This window comes from Camelus ferus, chromosome 23 (assembly GCF_009834535.1).
Source record: "Camelus ferus isolate YT-003-E chromosome 23, BCGSAC_Cfer_1.0, whole genome shotgun sequence".
Lineage (NCBI taxonomy): Eukaryota > Metazoa > Chordata > Mammalia > Artiodactyla > Camelidae > Camelus > Camelus ferus.
In genome coordinates, this window is record NC_045718.1 from 3777402 (window position 1) to 3800925 (window position 23524).

Consider the following 23524-nt stretch of genomic DNA (forward strand, 5'->3'; position numbering starts at 1 on the left):
GATTTCTGATTTTTAGCATGTTATACATAATAAACAAGACTAAGATTTACCATATTATACCCTGGATTTACCCAGCTCTAGGTTGCTGAATCAATCACTCACTCATTCAGCCTGTCACTGCTCTTTGTATTTATGGAATAGTTACTACTTGTTAGGTACTATGTACTAATTTAAACTGCTTCAGAGCTGAACTGCCCTATCGTTTCAAGGGTCTCTTATTAGACAGGAGAACCTTTTTCAAAATGAAATCCTCCTCAGAAGCCTCCCATATCACAGGAAAAGACCAAACTCTTCTAACTAGGTGAAGTGGAGCAGCAATGACTTGCGCCTCACCCTCCTCTGTCCTGTACTCTGACCAAACTCTGCAAAGCTCCTGGGTTCCCACAAAGGAGACTGACCATCGGTTCTCTAACAGAGTGGTTGGCAAGTCTGGCTGTGGCCAAGTCCAGCCTGATGGCTGTTTATGAGAATGAAGCTGTGTTACAGTCCCGCGCAGTCACTTCTTCAGTGTTTACGGCAGAGCTGAACAGCTGCCATAGAGATCTAGCTCACAAGCCCACCCTAATGTAGAGCATGATTTCACTTCTGTTTAAAGTTCTCACCACTTTTAGTAGATTTATAAATGAGAAACTCAATAATCAAACAGATTTTCCTATTCACATATTTGTACTTACTTAATGATAAAGATACTTTTAAAAAAAAGTAAGTAAATAGAGCACAAGTACCTGGTGGAGGCAAGTAACCATGGAAAAGGACACTGCCACAGGATGAGCGCTCCAGTTCTTCGCAGAGGAGAAGCCTCCTTACTAAAAACATTTCAAAGCAAACTTGTCAAGAGTACATGCAAACAGAAAAACAGTACTCCACTTTTATTTTCTCTAGTTCACGAGGATAAGGAAAGAAAAGGAAAATGTTTAAGTTAAATCAGGTGACATCTTTTTACTACGAAAATCCACAAAACGCAAGCACTGACTAGTCCATCAAAACTTAGGACCTGATATAAAACATTTCATTTGGGCAAGTTTTGTGCTCAAAGGGTCATATCATAAAAATGAAATATTACGAGAATACACACCTAATGGAGTGATTCCATAAAATTCTGCTTCATGCCTGAGAACATTAATACTCACTCCCCTACGAAAAAACAAATGAATAATGTAAATCCTCTAACACTGGCAGCTTGGATTATCATCTGAAACAGAAGGAAAAAGTACTAGGTTCTTAATGTGAACAAAGTCATAGGGCTTTAAAACTTACTTTTTTCCCTAAGATCCTTAATCATTTGAAGAAGTCTAAGTAAAAAACTGCACCCCCAAAAAACTATTTCGTACTTAAAAACTAATCATACCTAGATGAATCGGGGGACTAAATGAAACCAGGGCTTTACAGGGTTAGTACAAGTAAGTTATCAGGAAGTTTCTAATAAGGCAGACATGAGTAGAAATCATTCTCATGGTATTAATTGCTTTTAACTTTTAATCACAATTTCTACTCATATTTTAACCTCCCCAATTATCCTGTAAGCTCCCTGCAAGCATGACCTACTTCTGATCTACGTTTGTGTATCTCATGCAGTGCCTCTCACAGTGCTTGTAAAAACTGGTTATGCAATACATATTTACTGAACAAATAAATTCAGACTAATGACCCTCTTCTTATCAAAAACCAAAAATAAAATCAAAATAGAAGGTAGAGGAATTCAGTCTTAAGAAGGGCAACATTATCCAGATAAAGATGTTCCAGAGGATAATATGATATGAAAACAAGAAGTGAAAGAATGGAAGCTTAACAGTTTAATAAAATGATTCATTTTAGGTTTCAGTTATAATCTCTCCTTACTTCAAAAATATTGCCTGGGCAGAAATGAGAGGGGGCATCACGACAGAGCCCATGAAAATTAAAAGGATAATAAATAAAGGAATACTATGAACAATTTTATGTCCACAAATCTGATAACCTAGATGAAACGGACTAATTCCTTGAAAGACAACCTGCCAAACTCATACAAAAAAAGAGACAACCTCAATCAGTCTGTATGTACAGAAAACTGAATCAGTAACAATCTTCCAAAATAATAACCTTCCAAAATAACCAGGATTCACTGGTGAATGCTACCAAACATTTAAGGAAGAAATTATACCAATCCTCTACAATCTCTTTCAGAGGACAGAAGCAAAGAGAATACTTCCTAACTTATTTTAGGAGGCCAACACTACCTTAATACCGAAACCAGAAAAAGACATTACAGGAAAACTACAGACCTATCTCTCATGAACACACATGCAAAAATTCTCAATAACATATTAGCAAATCAAATTCAACAATGTATTAAAAAGAAATACACACCACCACAAGTGGGGTTTATCCCAGGTATGCAAGGCTGGTTCAATATTCTAAAATCAATTAATACAGTCTACCACATCAACAGAGTAAAAAAGAAAACTCACATGGATCATATCATCAGGTGCAAAAAAAGCATGTGACAAAATCCAACACCCATTCATAATAAAAACTCTTAGTAAACTAGATATAGAGGGGAACCTTCTCAACTTGATAAGACTATAAAAAACAAAAACAAAAACCTATAGCTAAAATCATATTTAATGGTGAGAAATATGAAGCTTTTCCACTAAGATCCAGCACAAGGCAAGGATGTTCCCTCTCACCACTCTTTTCAACATTCTACTGGAAATCTTTACTAACACAGTAAGGCAAGAAAAGGAAGTAACAGGCATACAGATTGGGAAGGTATAAAGTTGATGATCACAGATGACACTTAATATAAAACAATTACCCTGATATAACACGACACTGTGGTTAGGTTGTATCTAAAAGGACATCGGCATACCCAGCTGCGTTTAGGTTTTCTCCTACGTTATCTTCTACAATTTGCACTTTACATGTAGGTCTGCGATCTACTTTGAGTTAATTTTTGTGAAGGGTGGAAGGTCTGTGTCTACCCTGATTTTTTGTTTTGTTTTTTTTTGCATGTGGATATCCAGTTGTTTCAGCACCATTTGTTACTCCATTGTTTTGCCTTTGCTCCTTTGTCACAGATCAGCTGACTATATGTGTGGGGTCTATTCCTGAGCTTTCTATTCTATTCCATGGATCTATTTGTCTATTCTTTCATCAGTACCACACTGTCTTGATTGTTCTAGTTTTATAATAAATCTTGAAGTTGGGTGGTGGCAGTTCTCCATCTCTGTTGTTCTCCTTCAGTAATGCTGCCTATTCTGGGTCTTTTGCCCTTCCATGTGAACTTCAGAATCAGTTTGTTGGTATCTATAAAGTAACTTGCTAGAATTCTGACTGGGATTGCACTCAGTCAGATCAAGAAGGGATGAACTGGTACCTTAACAACACCGAGTCTTCCTATCTATGAATATGGACTATCTCTCCATTTTTTCAGTTCTTTGATTTCAATCATCAGTTTTGCAGTTTTTTTCATATAGCTCTTATACATATTTTGTTAGATTTTATACCTCAGTATTTCTTTTTAGGCAGTATTAATGTAAATGGTATTGTGCTTTTAATTTCAAGTTTCTCTTGTTCATTGTTGGTATATTGAAAAGCAATTGACTTTCATACATTAATTTTACATTCTGCAACCTTGGTATAATTGCTTATTAGTTCCAGGAGTTTTTTGTCCATTTTTTTGGATTTTCTATACAGACAATGAGGTCATCTGTGATCATCAGTTTTATATCTTCCTTCTAATCTGTATGGCTTTTTTTAATTTCTGCAAAGCCAATTAACACATGTTAGAGGGAAAAAGTGTAAAAGTTATTCTTGCATATTTGGGAACAGCAAGCACTGAGTTTGAGAAAATAAGGACTTAAAAATGAGAGGAATAAAGATAAGCTAGACTTCATTAAAATTAAGAACTTCTGCTCTATGAAAGACAATGTCAGGAAAATGAGAAGAGAAGCCACAGAATGAGAAAATATTTGTTTAAGACACATTTGATAAAGGATTGTTATCCAAAATATACAAAGAATTCAAAATTCAACAATAAGAAAACAACTCAATTAAAAAATGGGCCAAAAACCTTAACCAAAGAAGATATACAGGTGGCAAAAGCATATGAAAAGATGCTCCACATCACATACCATTAAGTTAGTGCAGATTTAAAAAAAAAAAACGAATTACTACTATACATCAATTAATATGGCCAAAATCCTGAATCCTAACACCAAATGCTGGCAAGGATGTGAAGCAACAAGAACTCTCATTCATTGCTAGTGAGAAAGCAAAGTAATACAGCTACTTTGTAAGACTGTTTGGAAGTTTCTTACAAAACTAAACAAACTCTTACCATATGATCCATCAACTGCACTCCTTGGTATTTACCCAAAGGTACTGAAAACTTATGTCCATACAAAAACCTGCACACAGATGTTTACAGCAGCTTTATTCATAACTGCCAAAACTTGGAAACAATCAAAATAGCCTCTTCAGTAGGTGAATAGGTAAATTGGTACGTCCAGGTAATGGAACATTATCAGTGGTAAAAAGAAATGACATGAATAAACATGGAGGAAACTTAAGGGCATATTATTAAGTAAAAGAAGACAATCAGAAAAGGCTAATCGGTAAAATGCAAGCTTAGCACGCATGAGGTCCTAGGTTCAATCAATCAATCGATCAATCAATCTTAACCGCGCCCCCCGGCCAAAAATAAATAAATAAATAAATAAGAAAAGGCTACACACTGTGTGATTACAACTATGACATTCTGGAAAAGGCCAAAGTTATGGGAAAAAGAGAAAAAGAGAGAAGTGGTTTGTGGTGGGGGGGGAGAGCAACAGGCAGAGCACAGAGGATTTTTATGGCAGTGAAAATATTTTGTACAATATTACAAAGATGTATACATGTCACTATACATTTGTGATAACCCACAAAATGCACAACACCAAGAGTGAACCAAAAATAAACTACTGATTTGGGTGATTATGATGTCAGTGTAGGTTCATCAATTGTAAAAAAAAAAAAAAAAAAAAAAGTATCATTCTGATAAATGATGTTAATAATGGAGGTTAATAATGGGGGTGGGGGGTTATGAGAAATCTCTGTACCTTCCTCTTAATTTTGCTGTAAATCTAAAACTGCTCTTTAAAAAAGAACTCTTAAAAAAGAAAAATATTTCCATGGGCTTGATAAACACATGCAATTGTGATATTAAATTGGTTTTATTTGTGAAATTGGTTCTTAACTAGTTTAACATAAGAACAGTTAAAACTTTCTTATTCTATTTCAAAACCACTTTTGTTAACAGTACAGTAATACTGGCTAATTACAAGGTGGCTCAGGACACCAATAACAGTTCTGGGGAGGGCAGACAGACAAATATGATAATGAAAATAAAGTGTGACAAGGGCAATACAAGAATTTTATGCAAAAAACAGAAGCAGAATACAGTATTTTAAAAAATTCCTTCCCATCTTTTTTTGGAAGGTACTACTTAAAGAGTTAAAGTTTGCTAGGCTTCCCTAAGTAACATAAAGAAGCAAGTTGTAAGAAAAGTAGTAAATCCAGACATTTAAACTACTTTTGCCTTTCATGGGTGATTGATTCAGTTGTGGATTTGTCACAAGGACACTAACGAGAAGTAAATTCATGCTTCTTTAACCAAATGCTAAAAATAATTTTACTCCAGAAGTAAACAGTAATATACTCCCAGCCTCTACCCCAGGCCAAAAAACAGACAAACAAAAAGCCCCAACAAAGTCTTTTATTCATCTAACAAATATCTACTGAGCAGTCACTATACATATTGTTTTGACAACACTGGGAATACAGCAGGGAACAAAGCAGACAAATCTTTGTCTTCAAGAAGCTCATATTCTAGTGAATATAAACCAAAAATTGTATTATTATAAACAAGCAGCTAAAGAAGTAATCAGAATTTTAAAAGCTGTATCTGAAAAAGTATTACTAGCTCCTTAGTGAACATTCACTAGTAGTATACGAAATAAAAGTAAAATAAAATGTAAATTTTTCCTGGTAGGAATCCAGACTGGCAAAGTGAAAGAAACAGTTTAAATGGGCATTCACTTACCCACAAAAAAATATGTACTGTTACACGTCAAACACAATGCTTGATCCTAAAGATACACAGTAAATAGTGCTTGCCCTTCTAGAATTTAAGTCTAATGGAAGACAGACACTGGAGTAGCGGCAGTATCAGAAACTATGGGTACCTACATCAGGTGGACACAGTGGAGATCACCAAAGTGATCAAGCCAGGACAGAAAGGGTTGAAACTGCTGAAGCAAGAGAAATGAAGCAGGGGCTGGGTTAATGAGCCTTAAGAACCAACATCAAGTACAAAATCCGTAGCCAGTAATCCAATAATGTATCAAATAAGGGCTTTATGCAGAGTAATAACCAAATCAGATTTACATTTTCAGAAGACAATTTTGGCTATACTGTGAAAAATGAATAGAAGGGATGTAAGAATGAAGGCAGGGAAACAGGCTAGGGAGCTGTCAAGAGTCATCTAGAGGAAGAGGTGATGGTGGCCTGTGTCTATGAGAGTTTACTTCTGAGGAAACAAAAATAATCTTGATGGGGAAAAAACCCCTTTCTTCATAAAATGTATCTAAAACCATACCTATCAATAAAAATTTACTTTAAAAAGATACACTTCTTACCTTAAGTCTAGCTCTTTTGTCCGAAGAAAATTTAAAATGGGTGCAAATGCTGCTGGATCTCTATCAATAAATATCTGTAAATAAAGAAATATAAAGTTCATTTTCAAATTACAAATTAAACTTCTAACTTTAAAACTTATGGAACAAATATTAAATTATTTAAATACTGTATTTTCTTCCACTCTTAAATTTTAATGATTCTAAAAATTGAAATGCAGTTATAACCATGTGCACTTAATGTAGTAGTGGTGGTGTCTCTTCTAACCTGAAAAGCCATTATTAGATTGATAATATTTTAATACGCAGGATACATGGTATCAGATAAGTCAGTTTTCCCATTTCTATTTAATTAATATGTTTGGTGAAAGTGATACCAAAGGTAAAATTTTTATCTGAAATATTCCAGAATTCAAATAAATACTTTGAAAATATTATGCATAAATAATATTTCCTATATCGTCTGATCATTAATTATTGGTGACAGTGATTGTGACTTAACATAACTTGTGATTCATATGTGAATCATTAAAACACCAAGGTACTTTTATAATACACACAGGGGCAATCAAGAAAAGTAAAAGAATAGACATACGTGTACGTATGACTGGGACAGTGTGCTGTGCACCAGAAATGGACACACTGTGACTGACTGTTCTTCAATTTAAAGAAAAGACAAGAAAAGTAAACACTGCACACTGATGTCAAAACTGGAAAACAATACTACTCTCCTTAACCCTTTCCTATACCACTATCTCAGTTTCCTTGAGGGCTACGGGTGGGATGGGGGGAGGGTGACGACAACAACAAAAGTTTTTTAAGTAACAAACACAGCACTATAGAAAACATACAGGGAAAATAAAATGTTTTAAAAATACAAAATACATTAATTGATAACTTTTTACAGGAAGGTATGCCAACATTATTTTGAACCAATTACAAAAGTTCTAGCTATAAAACTGAACACCATTTAAAGCTTATCTAAGTCAGACAATCAATTATATACGGTGAGTGAGGTTCTTCTGACTCCATAAATTCTTGCTTTTGTCTTTATTATAATCAGAAATTGAAGAACCATCACAGATTTGTGAAGATCTTATTACTGATGTCTTTGTTACAGTCTCACATGGACGTATCTGTTTGTACTCCTTTATTTCATCTGCAAATCTCACCACAGAAAATAACCTCTCGGGTCACTGTTGCCTCCAAACTGAAAGCCTTGTTTGCTTTTGTGAGCACTAAACATTTACATGCTGTTGTGCACATTGTAACTGCTTTTTATATGTATAAACTAATTTTTTGTCCTGAAATTTAATAGTTCTTTACTTCCTGTACTCCACCATTGCTGCACTAGTTTCCAAGGTTTTCTCCAAAATAAAAAATTGTAGGTCTTTACTAATCTACAACATCTTACCATTCGAATTCAAAACCAAAATACTTCAGTATTTACATTCATCTATTTACTGTCAAAGGTTCAATTACTGATTAAAAGAAATCTTTCCTCTACTTGCAATTGTAAGCTTATATCCTACAATCCCACTAATCATGCGTACTTAAGTTGCTATATACAGTATTCCCTGTTTCAGGTTCTCTTCTGTAATTATAGAAACACTATTCATGACAAGAAATAAAAAACTTGTAGTACATATACTATCTTTCATTTAGTTGTTATTAAAAGAATAGCCCTCCTCTCTTCTGAAAGTCACCATATAATAAGGATCAAGCATTATAAGCATTATTTGATCAAACTTAGAAATACACATCAACATTATTATACTCACAGCACCAGTTTCATCTCGAAGTGTTGAAATTCTTCCACTCAGCAAGCTAGAAGTCATTAACATTAAGACAATTAGTTTTCAAAATCTGAGTGTAATTAAAATGCCCTAATTTTTTCAAATGTCAAAGACCAATACAAAGAATCATCCTTTCTCCAACATAAAATAACAATTTAAAAATTCTATTTTAAGAGTTAAGATTTTTTAGTGGGGCAGGTATATAGCTCAGGGGTAGACTGCGTGCTTAGCATGCACGAGGTCCTGTGTTCAAGCCCCAGTACCTCCATTAAAACAAACAAAAAATCTAATTACCTCCCTCCCCCCAAAATTAAATTTTTAAAAAAGAGTATTTTTATTCAAGAAATAAAAATATTAATTTAACAGACAAGAAAATTTTTATCATTCTAATAATCAACTGTATTAAAAAAAAAAGGTACTAAAGAATTATATGAAATACCTGGAAAAAAAAGAATCTGGAATCCACATAAGTGTTTGTCTTGAGGTACTAAACCTGCAATTAAAATGTATCTTGTATTATAAATGAGGACATGATTTGAAATTTCAATGCTAGCTAACGTGCTTTAATACACTGGCTAATGATTTACACGTTGAGTAGCTATGACTGTATCAATTATATTCATTACATTTAATATTTCAAAATCTCGCCACTTTCAATTCAGAGTTAAGATTATTCCAAGAGCTCGCAACAAAAATCAAATAATTTATTCACATATATTGCTTCCTAAAACACTACTTTCTAGCATGCCAATATGCTGAAGACTCAACAATTAGCCCACATACCAAGTCCAAACTTCTCAACATAATACACAAATTTATCTTCAGGTCCTGTTTCATCTCTCCAACACAAACTGCTTCCCCCTCTAAAAGACAGTACTTCTTAATATCCCCAAACAATTCATGCTTACACCATTTCGTATCTTTATCCCAGCTGGATCAACTTCTGTCTTTCCAATTGTCCAGATCCCATCCATCTTTCTTAGCACCATCCAGGTTCTACCTGCTCTTTAACAGCTTTTCCAAATATTCAATCCTATATTGTCTTTCTGAACTCATACTAATCCCATACATAATGCATTTAACACTTTCTTTATATGTAGTCTTGGGCTATTCACAACTGTTGCATTCATTCATTCAAAAATAACTCAGTAAACACTGTTTTGAGGTTAACTGCCATTTGATCAAGTCTGTTTGTTACCACCAATTTTAGGGGGAACTTTAACCAAAGCCTAGTGAAACAGACCAGGACAAAACAATCAACAACTGATGTAAACTAGCATGATAAAGAATGCAATACAGGGCTCATCCAGTCCTGCACTTGATGTCTGAATATTTTCTTTTTAAGATTCATCACACCACACTATGTATTTCTTACTCTTCCCCATCACCATGTGTCTTCACACAGAAGAGAGCCTAACAGACCTTTACTTTCACTCCACATTCATTTTTCTGTGCCCATCAACCAGATTAAAAAAGGAGCCAGTTTACTGAAGAAAACACAGCAAATTTTCCCATATATTCTTAGCAGAATCATAAGAAAAGGTTAAAAAAAAAGTGAGAAGCAGATTACAACTAGCTACTGGAACTGACTTGGTCAACTAAACAGAAGCAAACCCAGTAAATGGTAAACTGAAAGATCCAAGGATCCACTGCAAAAATGAATCACTGTTTTGGAGGGCATCAAATTAATTCCAAATAAGGATCGCTTCTAACTTGTGACCTTTCATGTTCACTGCATATTCAGCAAATTGTCTGCCAAACAACTCAAATTTTGTGTTACTTAGAAAATTACACTGGTCTGCTTAAAGTCATTTTAGCAATTTCAATTATAATCAGCAGTGGGTTTAGTAATCTGGAATTTCTGGGCAAAGGGATAGGACCTTCATCTCCACTATTTGTTTTTCCCCAGACCAGGAAGAAGACAGGAGTGGGGAAAAAAAAAACAACCCACGAAGTTCTAAAACTGGTTCCAAATACTGTTTCATGAAAAATTACATCATTTAAAGTTACATATGACAAGCAATGTATATGAAAATCTTTTTCTATGTTTTTATCTCATACCCACAGTATGCCAAGAAAAGAATCATACGTACTCTGGTCTCAGCAAAAGTTACTACTAAAGATATCAGCATATCCGCATTAATACTAAATGCTACTTGCCTCCTACTAAATTTACTTGGAAGCAATCTAGTTAAAATTATTTATTTTGCAAAATTACTATTAATAATGCCACTAATCCTTGTATTGCCTATCTATTGCTTCACATTTCTTTCACAATCCTGGAAGGTTGGTACTATTATTTATTATTTTACATTTTAGGAAACTAAGCACTGAAAACTAATTTGCCTAACGTTGCTCAGCTACTTAGAGGTAAAGCCTGGGAACTAGTACCCCTTAGTCTGACTCCAAAGTTCTTTGTTACGAGTCTCCCACTGGCTGGTCCCAGACTTCTCTCATCAGGTCTCAAATCACACTTATTCATAACAGAGTTAATCACAGATTGAGCCCTACTGGGTTTCTTTTACTTCATTAGGGTTTTTTTGGTAAATGGTATTAACAATTCTAAATGAAACCTGATGTTCTCTACTTTTTAAATAATCCATGAAGTGTTAAATACATACTAAAAATTGGTTATTTCTGTAATTCCTCTGAATATGTCCATTTTCCTATCTTCTTTTGGGAAAGAAAAAAAAAAAACTTCCCTATAGCATAGCCTTCTCTGTTCACAGTAAACTAGCTCTCCTTCTCTGAGTTTCACTTACCACTTCAAGCTAACGTTGATTCTGTGCCACAGGTGGTCCCATCAGCGGCAATTCCTCAACTTCAATTCCTTCAATTCCTTGACCTGAGAATTTTTTTCTTTTACAATGACTTAAGTGACTGTGTTTTATACAAGATATAGATGACTTCCAGATCTCTTCTAGCTCTAAAATGCTCCAAGAGTCTATGGTCCAAAGTAACTCAAAATATCCTTAGAACACTTGGATGTTCTGTTTTCTATAGGCCATGTCATTACTTGTTTTATAAATTTACCTTGGCAAATCTAAAGATAGTGTTTTTTTTTCACTTGTTTCTTGTTCCTATGTAACAACTCTCACCTGCCTTCTAAATTGTTCAATCTAATAATTTCTCATTTTGTATTCTTTTCTAATATCACTTAGAAAAATTTAGAGCCTAATAAAATCAAGTTTCTTAACTAACGAAACATAAAACGTTCCAGCTCTGTCCTACACAATTTAAAATTTTAAACAGAATTCTAGTCATTAATAACTATTAAGCTACCCACTTTCAACATTCAGTGAATAACAATACTGTTCAATTTTAGAATTAAATTAGGAAGTACTTTAGAACACCTGAGAAGAAATACATGCGCAATCAACAGAAATTAGAAACTCCGGAGGGTAACAGCCCCGTGGTAGAGCGCGTGCTTAGCATGCTCGAGGTCCTGGGTTTAATTCCCCGTAACTCCATTAAAAAAGAAAGAAAGGAACTAGTGCAGGGATTTTAAATAACTAAAGTGTTAGTCTTCTGAAGGGAAACTCTTACAGGGTATTCCATTTTTGCATCTCTAAATAACCAAACCTGCAAAATTTTCACAGGATTTTAGGAAAATACCCATTTTTTACATTAGAAGAAATCGATCTTCTGGTCCATGAAACCGTTATCTATATAGGAACAATGCTGTTGTAAATTCTTATACTAATAAACAGTTTTGTTCTCGGAGATAAAGGGAAAAAAAGAGTGAGCAGAAAAAGAATGAAGAATGAGTGTCCTGTGCTGAATTCTCTAACATACTTAGAAAACTACTCAATTTTTAGGATTAAGCCAGTATATACATTTTTATCGCTACGGCTCACAGTGTTGCCGTTCTGCCTTTTAAAAAATACTAGTTAAAAAGCCCTAGATGTTGAAAACCTTTCATATTCTCGAGCATAGCAAAATACGCTATATCCCAGGGCACCGCATCGTTACCTCCCACCTGGCCTATAATTCAACCAGCCCTTCCTTGAAATAAAGCTGGCAAACTCCCATTTCTGAGAGGAGTGAATCCATAAACACATGACCTTTCCCTTCAACAAACTTATTAAAAGAAAGGGAGCAGAAGGCCAGAGAGAGACTAGAGAAGAGCTTTCGGTCTGTTTACTAGCGGGAGCTCCGGAAGGTGCCACTATCCGAAGCTTCCCAGAAGGAACTCTTCGAACTGCGGCTTCTGGACACCCTGCCTTGAAAGCTGAACAGATCCTTCGGAACCAGGCACCAGGAAACTCGGAAAGTAAATAACAGGGCTCTGCAAATCTACTGCATTCCCTCCACGAGATTCTCGGCCCCCCTAAGGAGGCGTGGGGAACAACCCTGTCCGTACTCTTCCTTGCCAGGGTAAAGAGACACCTGGCGGACCGGAGAGAAAGGGAGGCAGGTTCACCTGCAACAGTCAAACCACAAGGCCAGGCTTCGACCAAATTCCTGAAATACGCTCTAGGGTCAAGTAAGGAAGGGTACAGAATGTTCTCGGCCGGATCCCTCAGAGAGGGGGAGGGACGGCGACCGGCCTTCTGCGCGGCCATAAGTAAGGGCCCGACCCTCGGTGGTTACCAAGACCGCCTGCCTCCCGAGATCCACCGACCTTCTCCCGCCCGCCTGGTCCCCTCCGTTCCCTGCCGGTTCGGCTCCCACGTTCGCCCGCGAGCCCGCGACACCGGCGCCCCCCGCCCCCGGAGTCCGCCCGCCGCTTCCCCGCTCTGAGCCCTTCCCCGCCGGCTCACCTGGTCCCCCCCACGTTCAGCTGCACGATCTCGCCGCTGCCGGCCGCCGCCGCGGCGAAGCTGCCGCAGTGCCCTCCCGCCATCTCCGGCCGCCCTCTCTCCCCGGCCGGGGCCGCCGAGCCCGCGGCGGGAGCCCGAGGCGGCGGCGGCGGCGGCTGTAGGGCCAGCAGGGCGGCGGCGGCCCGAGGGCGGGCGGCGTGCGGAGCCTCCCCCACCTTCCCGGCGGCCGGGCGGGGCGCTCGGGCGTCCGCCTCTTCCCCTCCGCTCCGGCGGCGCAGGAGGGCGGCCGGGCCTCCACCTCCCGCGGCCTCCAGGCCGCCCGGCCGGCCCCGGCCTCCCGTCAGCGCTCGGCTGACCCCGTCGTCTCCACCGCCACGGCGGTCGCCGCAGCCGCAAGCTCCGCCGGAGGAAGGGTCGCCACGCGGGACAAAACACCGCAGCGCGCAGTACTTCGTCCGCCGCGGCCGCGGAGCAGGAGGAGGAAGAAGAGGCGGGGAGGAGCTCCCCAGCCCCGCGGCGGGCGCGGAGGGAGGGCAGAGGAATGCGCTCCTGGCCCGCCGCCTGGCCCTACGGGATTCCGTTTCTTCTTTCCTCCCCCCGCAACCCCAACCCCTCTTTTACATTCAATTTTTCCTGCTCCGGGACTCAAGATTTCCCAGATTGAGGGCAAGTCTGGGCAAACCGTCCTGAGTATCTTTATTTTCTCCCTTCTCCACGTGGATTCGGGAGATGAAAGCAAAACTTCTTAGAGGTAGTAGAGGTCATGCCTAAATGTTTACATTACCATTTATAGTGGAAATGCGGTGAGGATTTGGGGATTTTAAAACTTTAAAGCGCTTACTCCAGCAGACTCGTTACCTTACCCTCTTCAGTTTCATCCCCGCTCTCCCAAGCAGTTTGATTTTGTTAAGCAGGGGAGGAAACAAAACGACAAAAATAAGCGAAACAAAACAAACAAAAACCCTAGGCTGTGTAGAGCAACACGTTTACGAACTATAGTAAGCACTCAACTAAAGTCTCGCACACACATATAATTTTGCTAATTTATTTATTTTTTGCTTTACACAGTGTATATTGGAATCCGGAACCTTAATGGCTACTACGATATATTTTTAAATGGTAATACTGTAACACCTTGTGAGATAAAAGTCATATTTTACACTAGGATGAGAATATTTTAAACCAGTTTTTTTCTTTGCTTGTTTGGGCCTCTTCCCTCCCCTTTAGTGTGTACTGTGCATCTGCATTCACCAGACCTCCTTTGGAGATAACGTTCCCACTTAATCTCATCAAGGATTCCAACTGTTTAGGAGATAACCTACCTTCTTAAACATGCAGCCATGATTCATGACCCACTCACCTTGTGCATGTGCTCTTAGAAAATTGTTTCTTAGCTGAGAGAGTGAAAACCCAAAAAGGATCTTAAAAGCAGCTTAAAATTGGAACAGCCTTTTTTTTAAAGCAATGTTTCGATGAATTAAGATTAAGCAAATCAGAAATACACGTCTTAAATTTTCCTCGAAACGTACATGAGTACCACAGCAGCACAGTTTATTATAAATCTGGAATTTGTTTGACTTCTTAGAGTAAACACAATAAGCAACTAATCACAGTAAGCAACATATCTTCTGCATGAACACATCACACAAATTCATGTGTGCACACTCACCCATGTGCACACACATAACTATACACAGACACCATCTCTTGTTTCTATAATGCAATGATACTGTATCATTACGACCTTCAGCCAAAATGTATTTGTAAGAAATCCGCTCTTATACTAGGATTGTGTCACCAAATTGAAGTAACACCTTGAAAAATTAATAAATTGAACATTTTGAGAAGCTTCATTATTAAAAATAGAATATTGGATTTTATAAACTTATTCTCCAATATATAATGCACAGACTTCAGAAACTGTGCCCTTATATTAGTTTCTGTCTTGAAATTGTGTATCATATATTTGATCATTATCAGCTGTGTCAGCAATGTATAGTAACTCAATGAAAGAGTAAGGATAATTTCTCTTCTTGTGCCCTCACATATTTTCAAACAATACCTTTCTTTAAAGAAATATGTTGCTTTCCCAATACTACTTCATTCAAAGTAGAATCATCACTGCAGGAAAATATTTCACATTGTCCAACCAGGGAAAAAGGGACAAAGTTCACCCAACAAGTTTCCGGGGACTCATTGTGGGTTCTGATTCTGACTCTGCCACTTACTAGCTCTGTAACTTCGTGCAAGTTTCTTTAACTTTCTGAGCTGAAATTATTTATATTATATTATATTATTATTATTTATAAAAAATTATTTATTAATAAATAAAAAGATGATAAAAGTATGTCACCCTACATGCCAGTGTGGTTGTAGGATGAAATTTATTCATTCAAAACTATCCATAGATCGTTTACTCTGAGAAGCTAATGAAAAACAAGGACAGTCCCTGCTCTCAAGAGATTTACAGGCCAGTTGGGAGGACAGACAAGTAAACAGGCAGTCCTATTAGTGTGGGACACCATGAGAACTCGTGAGGATTAACACAAAGATAGTTTTCATCCTTTTAGAAGCTGGTATGAAAATTCCTCTGAGTAGTTTACAATATGCACTTGGACAAAGCACTCTGTTAAGCCACTTGATATGGAAAGGGAAGCTCAAAAGGCACTTTCAATCAGCAGTAAACGGTTGCCAGACAGACTTCTAATGAGGTGGGTTCTGTCAACTGCAGGGTTTCTCGTTTGGTTGAGCTCTGAGGCTAAGGCATTGGGCAGTTTAGAGCAGAATGGAATTGTTCTGCTCTGTGATACAGGAAAGGTGTAGAGGGAGGGACCAGGACCTGTTGGTTGCAGAAGGTAGGAGAAGTTAGGGAAGAGAAGCTACAAAGTGTGTAAATAGATTTCTTTCATTCAGCTGTTTACTGTGCCAGGTATGCTGCTGAGTTCTCTACAAATCTATCTTAGGTCCCCAGCAATGCTAGGAGGTAAGGCATTTCAGAGTTGACAGTAAGTTGTTTTGGAACGAGTTATGCAGCAAATGCCATCTCTCCTGTCTCCCCTATGAAGTCCCCAGTTAATCTAGCATTATTCACTAATATTTTAGAGAAGTGGATTTTGGGGAGGCAACTTGAAACAATGTTTGAGAACACTGCTGGAATCTAGATTATACACCAAACAGGCATCTAACTCAATGTGAGAGGCTCAGGTACTGCTTCCTGGAAGAGCTATGATTTGAACAGACTTGATGGAAGACTAGGATTCAGCCAAAAAGAACTGTGGGTACGGTATAGGATATATCCGGCCGAGAAAGGCGCAAATATCAAGGCTGAGAGTCAAGAGCATTGACAGCACATTTGAGGAACTGTCAAATGTTAACTTTCACTACATTAGAGTCTTGCATAATAAAGAATATCACATAGGACTTTTTCTTTTCTTTTCCTTTTTCTTTCTTTCCTCCCTCCCTCCCTTCTCTCTCTCTTCCTTCCTTAACCGTGGCTCCCATTACAGCTAGACTGCTCATGAACATTCTGAATATACATAGAAGATACAAAATATGTCAAAGCTGCCACTTCTGCAAAAGGAGTGATGGTGAAGGGAGAGATCCAAGTATCACTTTCTGATTCAAATCATTAGCTAAGGAGGTCCATCCATTTTATTAAATACATTTGTTCTACTGTAACATGTCTATCACAGCTGTCATCTTTATATTTCTCTACTATCACCCCAAATCGTGCCTCCCTGGTGTTCTACAGGATGATTATAATGATTTACTAAAGGTCTTCATGCTCTTTGTCTTCTTTCCCTGCCAACTAATCAATCACTCTGCTCTCCAAGCATACGTAGAAGTTCTTCTGATCATGCTCCCTAGTACAATCCTTAAATTAGGTTCAAACTCTTCAACCTGTAAGTTTGCTTCTGATGTTCTCTGGGAATTTAGCATTCCATCAAGTCTAAATACTATTAATTTTCAACACGTAAGCGTCCATCAAGATGCATCCTTGGAAAATATCCTATATTTGTATATATCAATGCTTATTATTCTGCTTGAACCTCACACCATCCTGTGTTTACTTACAAAGTCCTACCCTTTGAATTGCAGCTCTTTTACAGAGACTTCCTGATTTCCCACCACTCGCTATGGAGCACAGATGAGATTAATTCCTCAATTGAATATTCAATGATTTTACGCTTATATATTTTATATTTCTGCAATATGTGCTTTCATCATTGTATTTTACCCCTCTTTCTGGTCTCTAAGTTCTTGAAAGATAAACATCTCGGGCACCAAACCTTGAGCAAGACCTGACAAGATCGATGTGCATTCCTATGATTCCCAGCCTTCTGGAAAAATGTGAGCCTAAGTATTTTCTCATCTGTTATTCCTCATTCAAAAAACAGTATTTATAGAGCATTTTCTTTGTATGCAGCATGTAGTACTTGGGACCATAAAATGATAATGACAGCATGTTTCCTGCCCCTGTGCATTTACAATTTTCGTAAAGGGGTGGGTGGTGAAAAGACTAACCATCAAATAATTGCACAAAACTCATTAAATTTCAGTTCTGTAAGTGCTAAAAAAGAGAAGCATGAGATGCCCTATTATCAATACTACCCTGAACTTTCATCCCTCCGATCAATTTTCCCACTGTGGTTTCCCATCAGAATCCTTGCCACAGTGCTTCCTGTGCCTGCATCTCATTAAAAGTAAACAGGTCAACTCTTACTTTTTCTTACGGTGATTTCTCTACCAACTTGCTCTAACTGAAGCCTGGCTCCGCCTTCCCCATTCTCCCTGTGCCCACTCCCTATACAGGTGTCTTACAGTCTTACCAATGAAAGCTACACTACTGGGCCAGGAGGCATTTTCCTTACCCTCCTTCACCCCCTAGCCTGGCCAAACCATGTTCTGCTTCCACTCCAAAGCTTTTCCAATCTCCATGTAAAACTCTACTTCTAAAACTTCCATTAAGTGTTTGGAAAGAGCACTGTATAATCAGGGAACTGAGAGAAAGCAAGTGTGGCTGGAGTTCTGAGCGAGGGACAGTGGTTTATATAACGAGGCTGAAAAGACAGGAAGAGGTCACCATGTGGGCCCTATGGGCCATGCTGAGATGTTAAACTCACTTTTTCCTTTTTTTTTTTTTCCTAATGGAGGTACTGGGAATTGAACCTAGGACCTCATGCATGCTAAGCATGCGCTCTACCACTGAGCTCTACCCTGCCCTAGATGTTAACCTTTAACAGGTGTGAAGAGTTCAGCTGAGTTGCAAAGTGCTGAGCTATCAGGTGTCCTCCGATTACAAAAATGGGCCAAAATGAAAGCAGCAATCAAGCTTTTAATAGAATTAACAAAAGGCTAACCCAGAGAAAGCACTGACTCCCAGTTTCCACTTCCCCCTTGACATATACCAGTATAAGGTGAGTGGATTAGCATGGCTTTGGGAGATGGGAAATCCCACTGCTGAGAGAGACCCCAACACAAGGATCCTGTAATTTTATGAACTCTGGGCAGAAGGAGAGGAGCCATCACCCTGAAGATAGATAACTTGGGAGCTCTGAAAACCTGCATGGTGGAACCACAGCATCCTGCATGAGGGACAGCTTGGAACACTGGTTCTTGGAGAGGCCCAGGCCCGATCAAGCAGAAAAACCGCATGGGGATTGACTGTCACCGCCTCTGCAGCGGGAGTATCAGATCATATTGCCAGGGTGGTCCCCTCCACTCAGCAGGATGTTCATACCCCACAGGACTAGGGGGCCCCAGCTGCCCAAGGCTTAGAGAGAGGCATGCTTGTGAAGCTGGGGTTCTGGGACAGGTCACCAGTCAGGAGATGCTATTGGCGAACAAGGCATCTGCCTAATTTAAAGCGCTATGCTACCCAAATGCTGGCGGGAACTAGACTGCCTTGCCCGAGTGGGTCAGGCTCAGGCTGGTTGGGGTAACACTAATAAGAAGTACTTGGGGGCCCTGGTTGCAGGAGAAGCCCTAATAGGCAACAGGTCCAAATGGGGTCTTAATGTTGCCTGTCTGCAGCCTCTTTAGGGTGTTCTGCGTCTTTGGGGGATAGTTTCCTTACACCCAACAGGATGTGCAGGTGGTTGAGGCCGGACCTTACCTCCATAGACCTGGAGGGCCAAGGCTGTGCAAAGCCTGCTGAAGGGGTGCGTACTGGGCATGCCCGTACAGAAAAGTTCATGATAGCCCGGCACCTGGAAATCGACAAAGGTCGAGAGAATCTGGATCACAGCAGAAGGCTTTTGGAAGACAAGGCATACTCTTAAGCACCAGTCCTAACATACCTTATAAGGAATGTTTGCTTTGTTTTGTCCCCTGAAGGCAAAACAAAAGGTCACTACACTGCCTTGGTGGAGGGTGGGCGTCCTCCAATATGGAGGCTTTGCAGGTGTTGGGGCCTGATAGCTTCACAGGCTTGGGGAACCCAGTGGGACTGAGTGCTGAAGGGATGCGTAACGCGCATGTGTCCGCAGCGCAGCTGTGGGTAGTTAGGGCCCTGGAATTGGGCAGAAGTCGGCAGACGCCGGATCACAGTAGTCGGCAGTAGGAGTTAAAGAGGTAAGAATAATTGGAGACCTAAACCAAGCCATGGGGAATATTTCCCCCTAAAGGCAAAACGCAGGGTTACTTGACTGTCTTGCCAGGGCTGCACCTAGCCGGCTGACTAGAAAATTCTCTAAAAAGAGGCACCTGGGAGCCTTATTTAGTGGAGAAACCCAGGATCCGATCAGAAGCAAGCCCAAATGAAGACTGCCTGAGGGTAATCCGCCAGTGCCGTCTCAGAGTGTATTCGAGGAGGGGGTGGGGAGGTGGAGATGGGCTGCCTTACCTTGGAGGCTACGCAGGCGTTTCGAGCGTGGATTTAGCCCCACCACCGGGAGCGCCGGATTGGCCAAGGCCTGCCGAAGTGGTGTGTACTGCACACGCGCGTCCTGCGCAGTTCAGCGAAACCGGGAAACTCCAACCGCGCGAAGATCAGATGTCGGGTTACAGAGCCTGGTTTTGGAAGCGCAAGGAGCAGGCAAAATCACAAACCTTCACCTTCTCAGTGGGGAATGTTACCCCTCGTAGCAAAACGCAATGGTACTCTACCTTCTTTTCAGGGCAGGACTGCGCAGGCACGCCAGTTTGCCCCTTAAGAGACTCCTTGGAGCCCTGGTTCTTGGGAAAGCCCGGGTCCTGATCTGGTAGCAAGTCCAAATGGGGATTGTCGGCCCCCAGTTTGCAGCCGCAGCCTCGGAATGATTTTCAGGGGTGTTGGCTTCCTTCACCGTGAATCCTATGCTGGTGTTTGGAGTCTCGACCCAGCTCCACAGCCTGGAGGGCCCCCGCTGCCCAAGGACCGCTAACCCGGTAAGTGCTGCGTAAGCGCGGCAGGGCAGGGTAGCCAGGGACCTTTCAGAAGGAAAAGGTCGGAGAAAAGGGGTCACAGGAACAGGCTTTTGAGGGAGAAGAGGAGGATGGCCGCCACTTTGCCTCTGCCGCTTCAGAATGATTGGTGTGTGGGCTGCCTCCACTTTGAAAGCTATGCTGGAATTTGGGCCGGGTTCTGGCTTCAGAAGCCCGGAGAGCCCCGGGTGCCCAAGGCCAGCGGAAGGGGTATTACTGTCCCTTTGTGTGAAGAGCAGTTCAGGGGGTCCAGAACCTGGAACAGGGCAAATGTAGGGAGAAGCCGGGTTACAGGAAGGGCTCTTGGGAACCAGGCGCATGCATTATCGCAAGTCCTGAGCTACCCAATGGGACCTATTCCTCCTACAGGCAAAACGCAAGGGAACTGGACTTCTTTGCCGGGGCAGGATCCAGCCTTAGGTCCACAGGCCTTGAGGGCCCGGGTGCCAAAGGCCCGCTGAAGGGGTGCGTACTGCGCATGCGTTTGCAGCTCAGTTCAGGGTATCCAGAGACTCGGACCAGGGCAAGTGTCAGAAGCCAGGTCAGTAGCATCTGCTGGAAAAGGTGTAAGCCTCATCGCAAAGCCTAACCTACCCAGTGGGGAATGTTCCCCGGAAGCAGTAACGCGAGGTTACTTCACTGCCCTGAAAGGGCTGGGATGGGCGTGCTGGCCATTGCCCACTCTATTAAGAGACGCTTAGGAGCCATTTAGGCAGCAAGTCCAAACGGTGACTCATGATTGCCAATTTGCATCTGCCACCTGAGAGTGATTTTTGGGGTGAGAGACCGCTCCACCCTTAAGGCTAAGCAGGTGTGGGCCGGGACCTAGCTTCACAGGCCTAGATTAGGGTTACACCTGACGAAGATTACTGAAGGGGCGCGTACTGCGCGTGAGCGTGCCGTGCAGTTAGGCCAAGCCCGGGATCTGCACCGCTGAAAAGGTAGGGAGGTGCCGGACACATGAGCAAGGCCTTGGGACACAAGGCATATGCCTCATACCTGATCATAAGACCTTACTTTTCCGGGGGAACTATTCCCCTGAAGGCAAAATGGAAGGATGCTTCACTGCATTTGCAGTGCAGCGTCCAGCCCGCTGGTTGACCTGAATACTCGTGGTTGCTGAAAAAGCCTGAGACCTGATCAGGCAGGCAGCAAGTCCAAGTCAGGATAACTGTGGGTAACTTGTTACTTACACTGTAGAGTGATTTTTGGGCGTGGGCTCCCTAACTCTGGAGGGCATGTAGAATCTGGGGGCTGGGCCCTCTTTCCACAGGCCTGGAGGGCCCCAGCTGCTCAAAACCTACTGCAGAGATGCATACTGCATGTGTGCATATCATGCAGTTCAGGGACCTGGAACAGATCGCCAATTTGCAGCTGCCTCCTTATTTTTGTAGTGTGGGTGCCCTCCATCTGGATGCTCTGCAGGAGCCTGGGGCCTGGACTTAGCTCCACAGGCCTGGAGGATCCTGGCTGCCGAGGCCAGGTGAAGGGGTGCGAACTGCACATTTGTGTGCAGGGCAGTCAGGGAAGCTAGGGACCTAGAACAGGGCAAGGGCGCAGAGAGGGTGGGAACAGGAGCAGGATACTGGGGGAACAAGGCATCTACCGAATTCCAAAGCAGTTTCCACCAATGCTCATATTCCGTCTGAAGGCAGAGCACGGGGGTGCTAGGCTGCCTTGTCAGGGCCAGTCTGGCAGCATGGCCAGGGGAATCTCCAGTAGGAGACTTCTGGGAGCTCTGGTTCCTGGAGGAGCCGGGGTAGCAATCAGGCAGCAAAACCAAATACAGACTGACTGTAGCCTGCGTGCACTGCCACTAGGGGCCACTTGAGAGGGTTGGCTCCCATCTCCCTGGAGGCTTTGCAAGTGTTTGGGACCTGGTTGCTTAGTGCCTGCTGAAGGGACCTGGAATAGGGCAAGGGTCAGGAGAGGTCAGGTCACAGGAGCAAGTTCTTGGGGGGATGAGGCATCTCTCTAATCCTGAGCCCTAACCCTCACACATGGGTATATTGCCCTTAAAGGCGCATCCTGGGGATACTGTAGTCTGGGGTTTCGTGGAGCCGATTGGGCTGGTGATTTTCAATAAGAGACACGTGGGAGCGTTGGTTGCTGGAGAATCTGAGGTTGTCTGAGGCTTGGGGTGGGCGACCTATCACATGGGCTAGGGAAGCTCTCTGATGCAAGGGTGAGAGGGCCGAGGACCTGTACAGGTGTGATGAGTTTTTTTAATTTGTTTTTCAAAAAATATTTCCTGCAAGATGTGCTGTTTGTGTTTTCTGATATCATTTCATCATGTTTAAGTAGCAAGAACCCAACTCCTAACCGTATGTCACAGGCACACCCCCTGTGTTGCCCTGACGGCCTCTGGACGTGGTACGTTGTCAGCTTCCATATTGATGGGTCATTATGGGAAATGTGCCTGTGCTGCTCTGCAGTTTTAAACTCACACTTCTCACAAAATTCAACACAATCAGGGCCTAATTTTTCAAGATGAGTTATTGGCACCACAATGAATGTTCTCTTTGTGTGAATTATAGCAGCTTTTGTTAATTGCCTAAAATCTGCAAACCTGCAGGAAACATTTGCAGTAAATTGATTTTTTTCAGACATGGCCTTGGTAATAAGTCAGTCTGGTGATTAATAAGTGCTCCTTTTGATTGTGTTCCCTTGTAATTAAAAAGCCTGAATACGATCAAGAGAAATCTCAAAACTACATCCACCAAAAATATCACAGTAAGAACAGCCACCAGGGCTGAGGTCTGCCGCTGGTCTTGCTAACTTCCACTGCTGAGACTCTTTCAGGTGCAAATGACAGGAACAGGATCTATACAAAGTAAGGAAATGCATTTTAGGGCTTGTGCAACTGGGAATGAATCCAGTTTCAGGTTTGGTTGGATCAGAGATGTGA

At 41.2% G+C, this 23524-nt stretch overlaps 1 protein-coding gene across 2 annotated transcripts in view; it reads right to left on the reverse strand.

Annotated features, from left to right (window-relative positions):
- Nucleotides 1–13685, reverse strand: part of KCTD3 (potassium channel tetramerization domain containing 3) — a 52055-nt gene extending 38370 nt beyond the window's left edge. Inside the window, exons 1-6 of one of the 2 annotated variants that reach the window (XM_032466770.1) lie at nucleotides 13213–13685; nucleotides 8889–8942; nucleotides 8435–8480; nucleotides 6657–6730; nucleotides 1076–1134; nucleotides 726–806 (exon numbers count right to left, since the gene is read on the reverse strand). In XM_032466770.1, coding sequence (XP_032322661.1) covers nucleotides 726–806; nucleotides 1076–1134; nucleotides 6657–6730; nucleotides 8435–8480; nucleotides 8889–8942; nucleotides 13213–13295 — 397 coding nt within the window. In that variant the 5' untranslated portion in view covers nucleotides 13296–13685. Of the gene's footprint in view, nucleotides 1–725; nucleotides 879–1075; nucleotides 1135–6656; nucleotides 6731–8434; nucleotides 8481–8888; nucleotides 8943–13212 lie in introns of those variants that run through there. The other variant, XM_032466771.1, reaches the window with a different exon arrangement.
- Between the last annotated feature and the right edge of the window lie 9839 nt (nucleotides 13686–23524).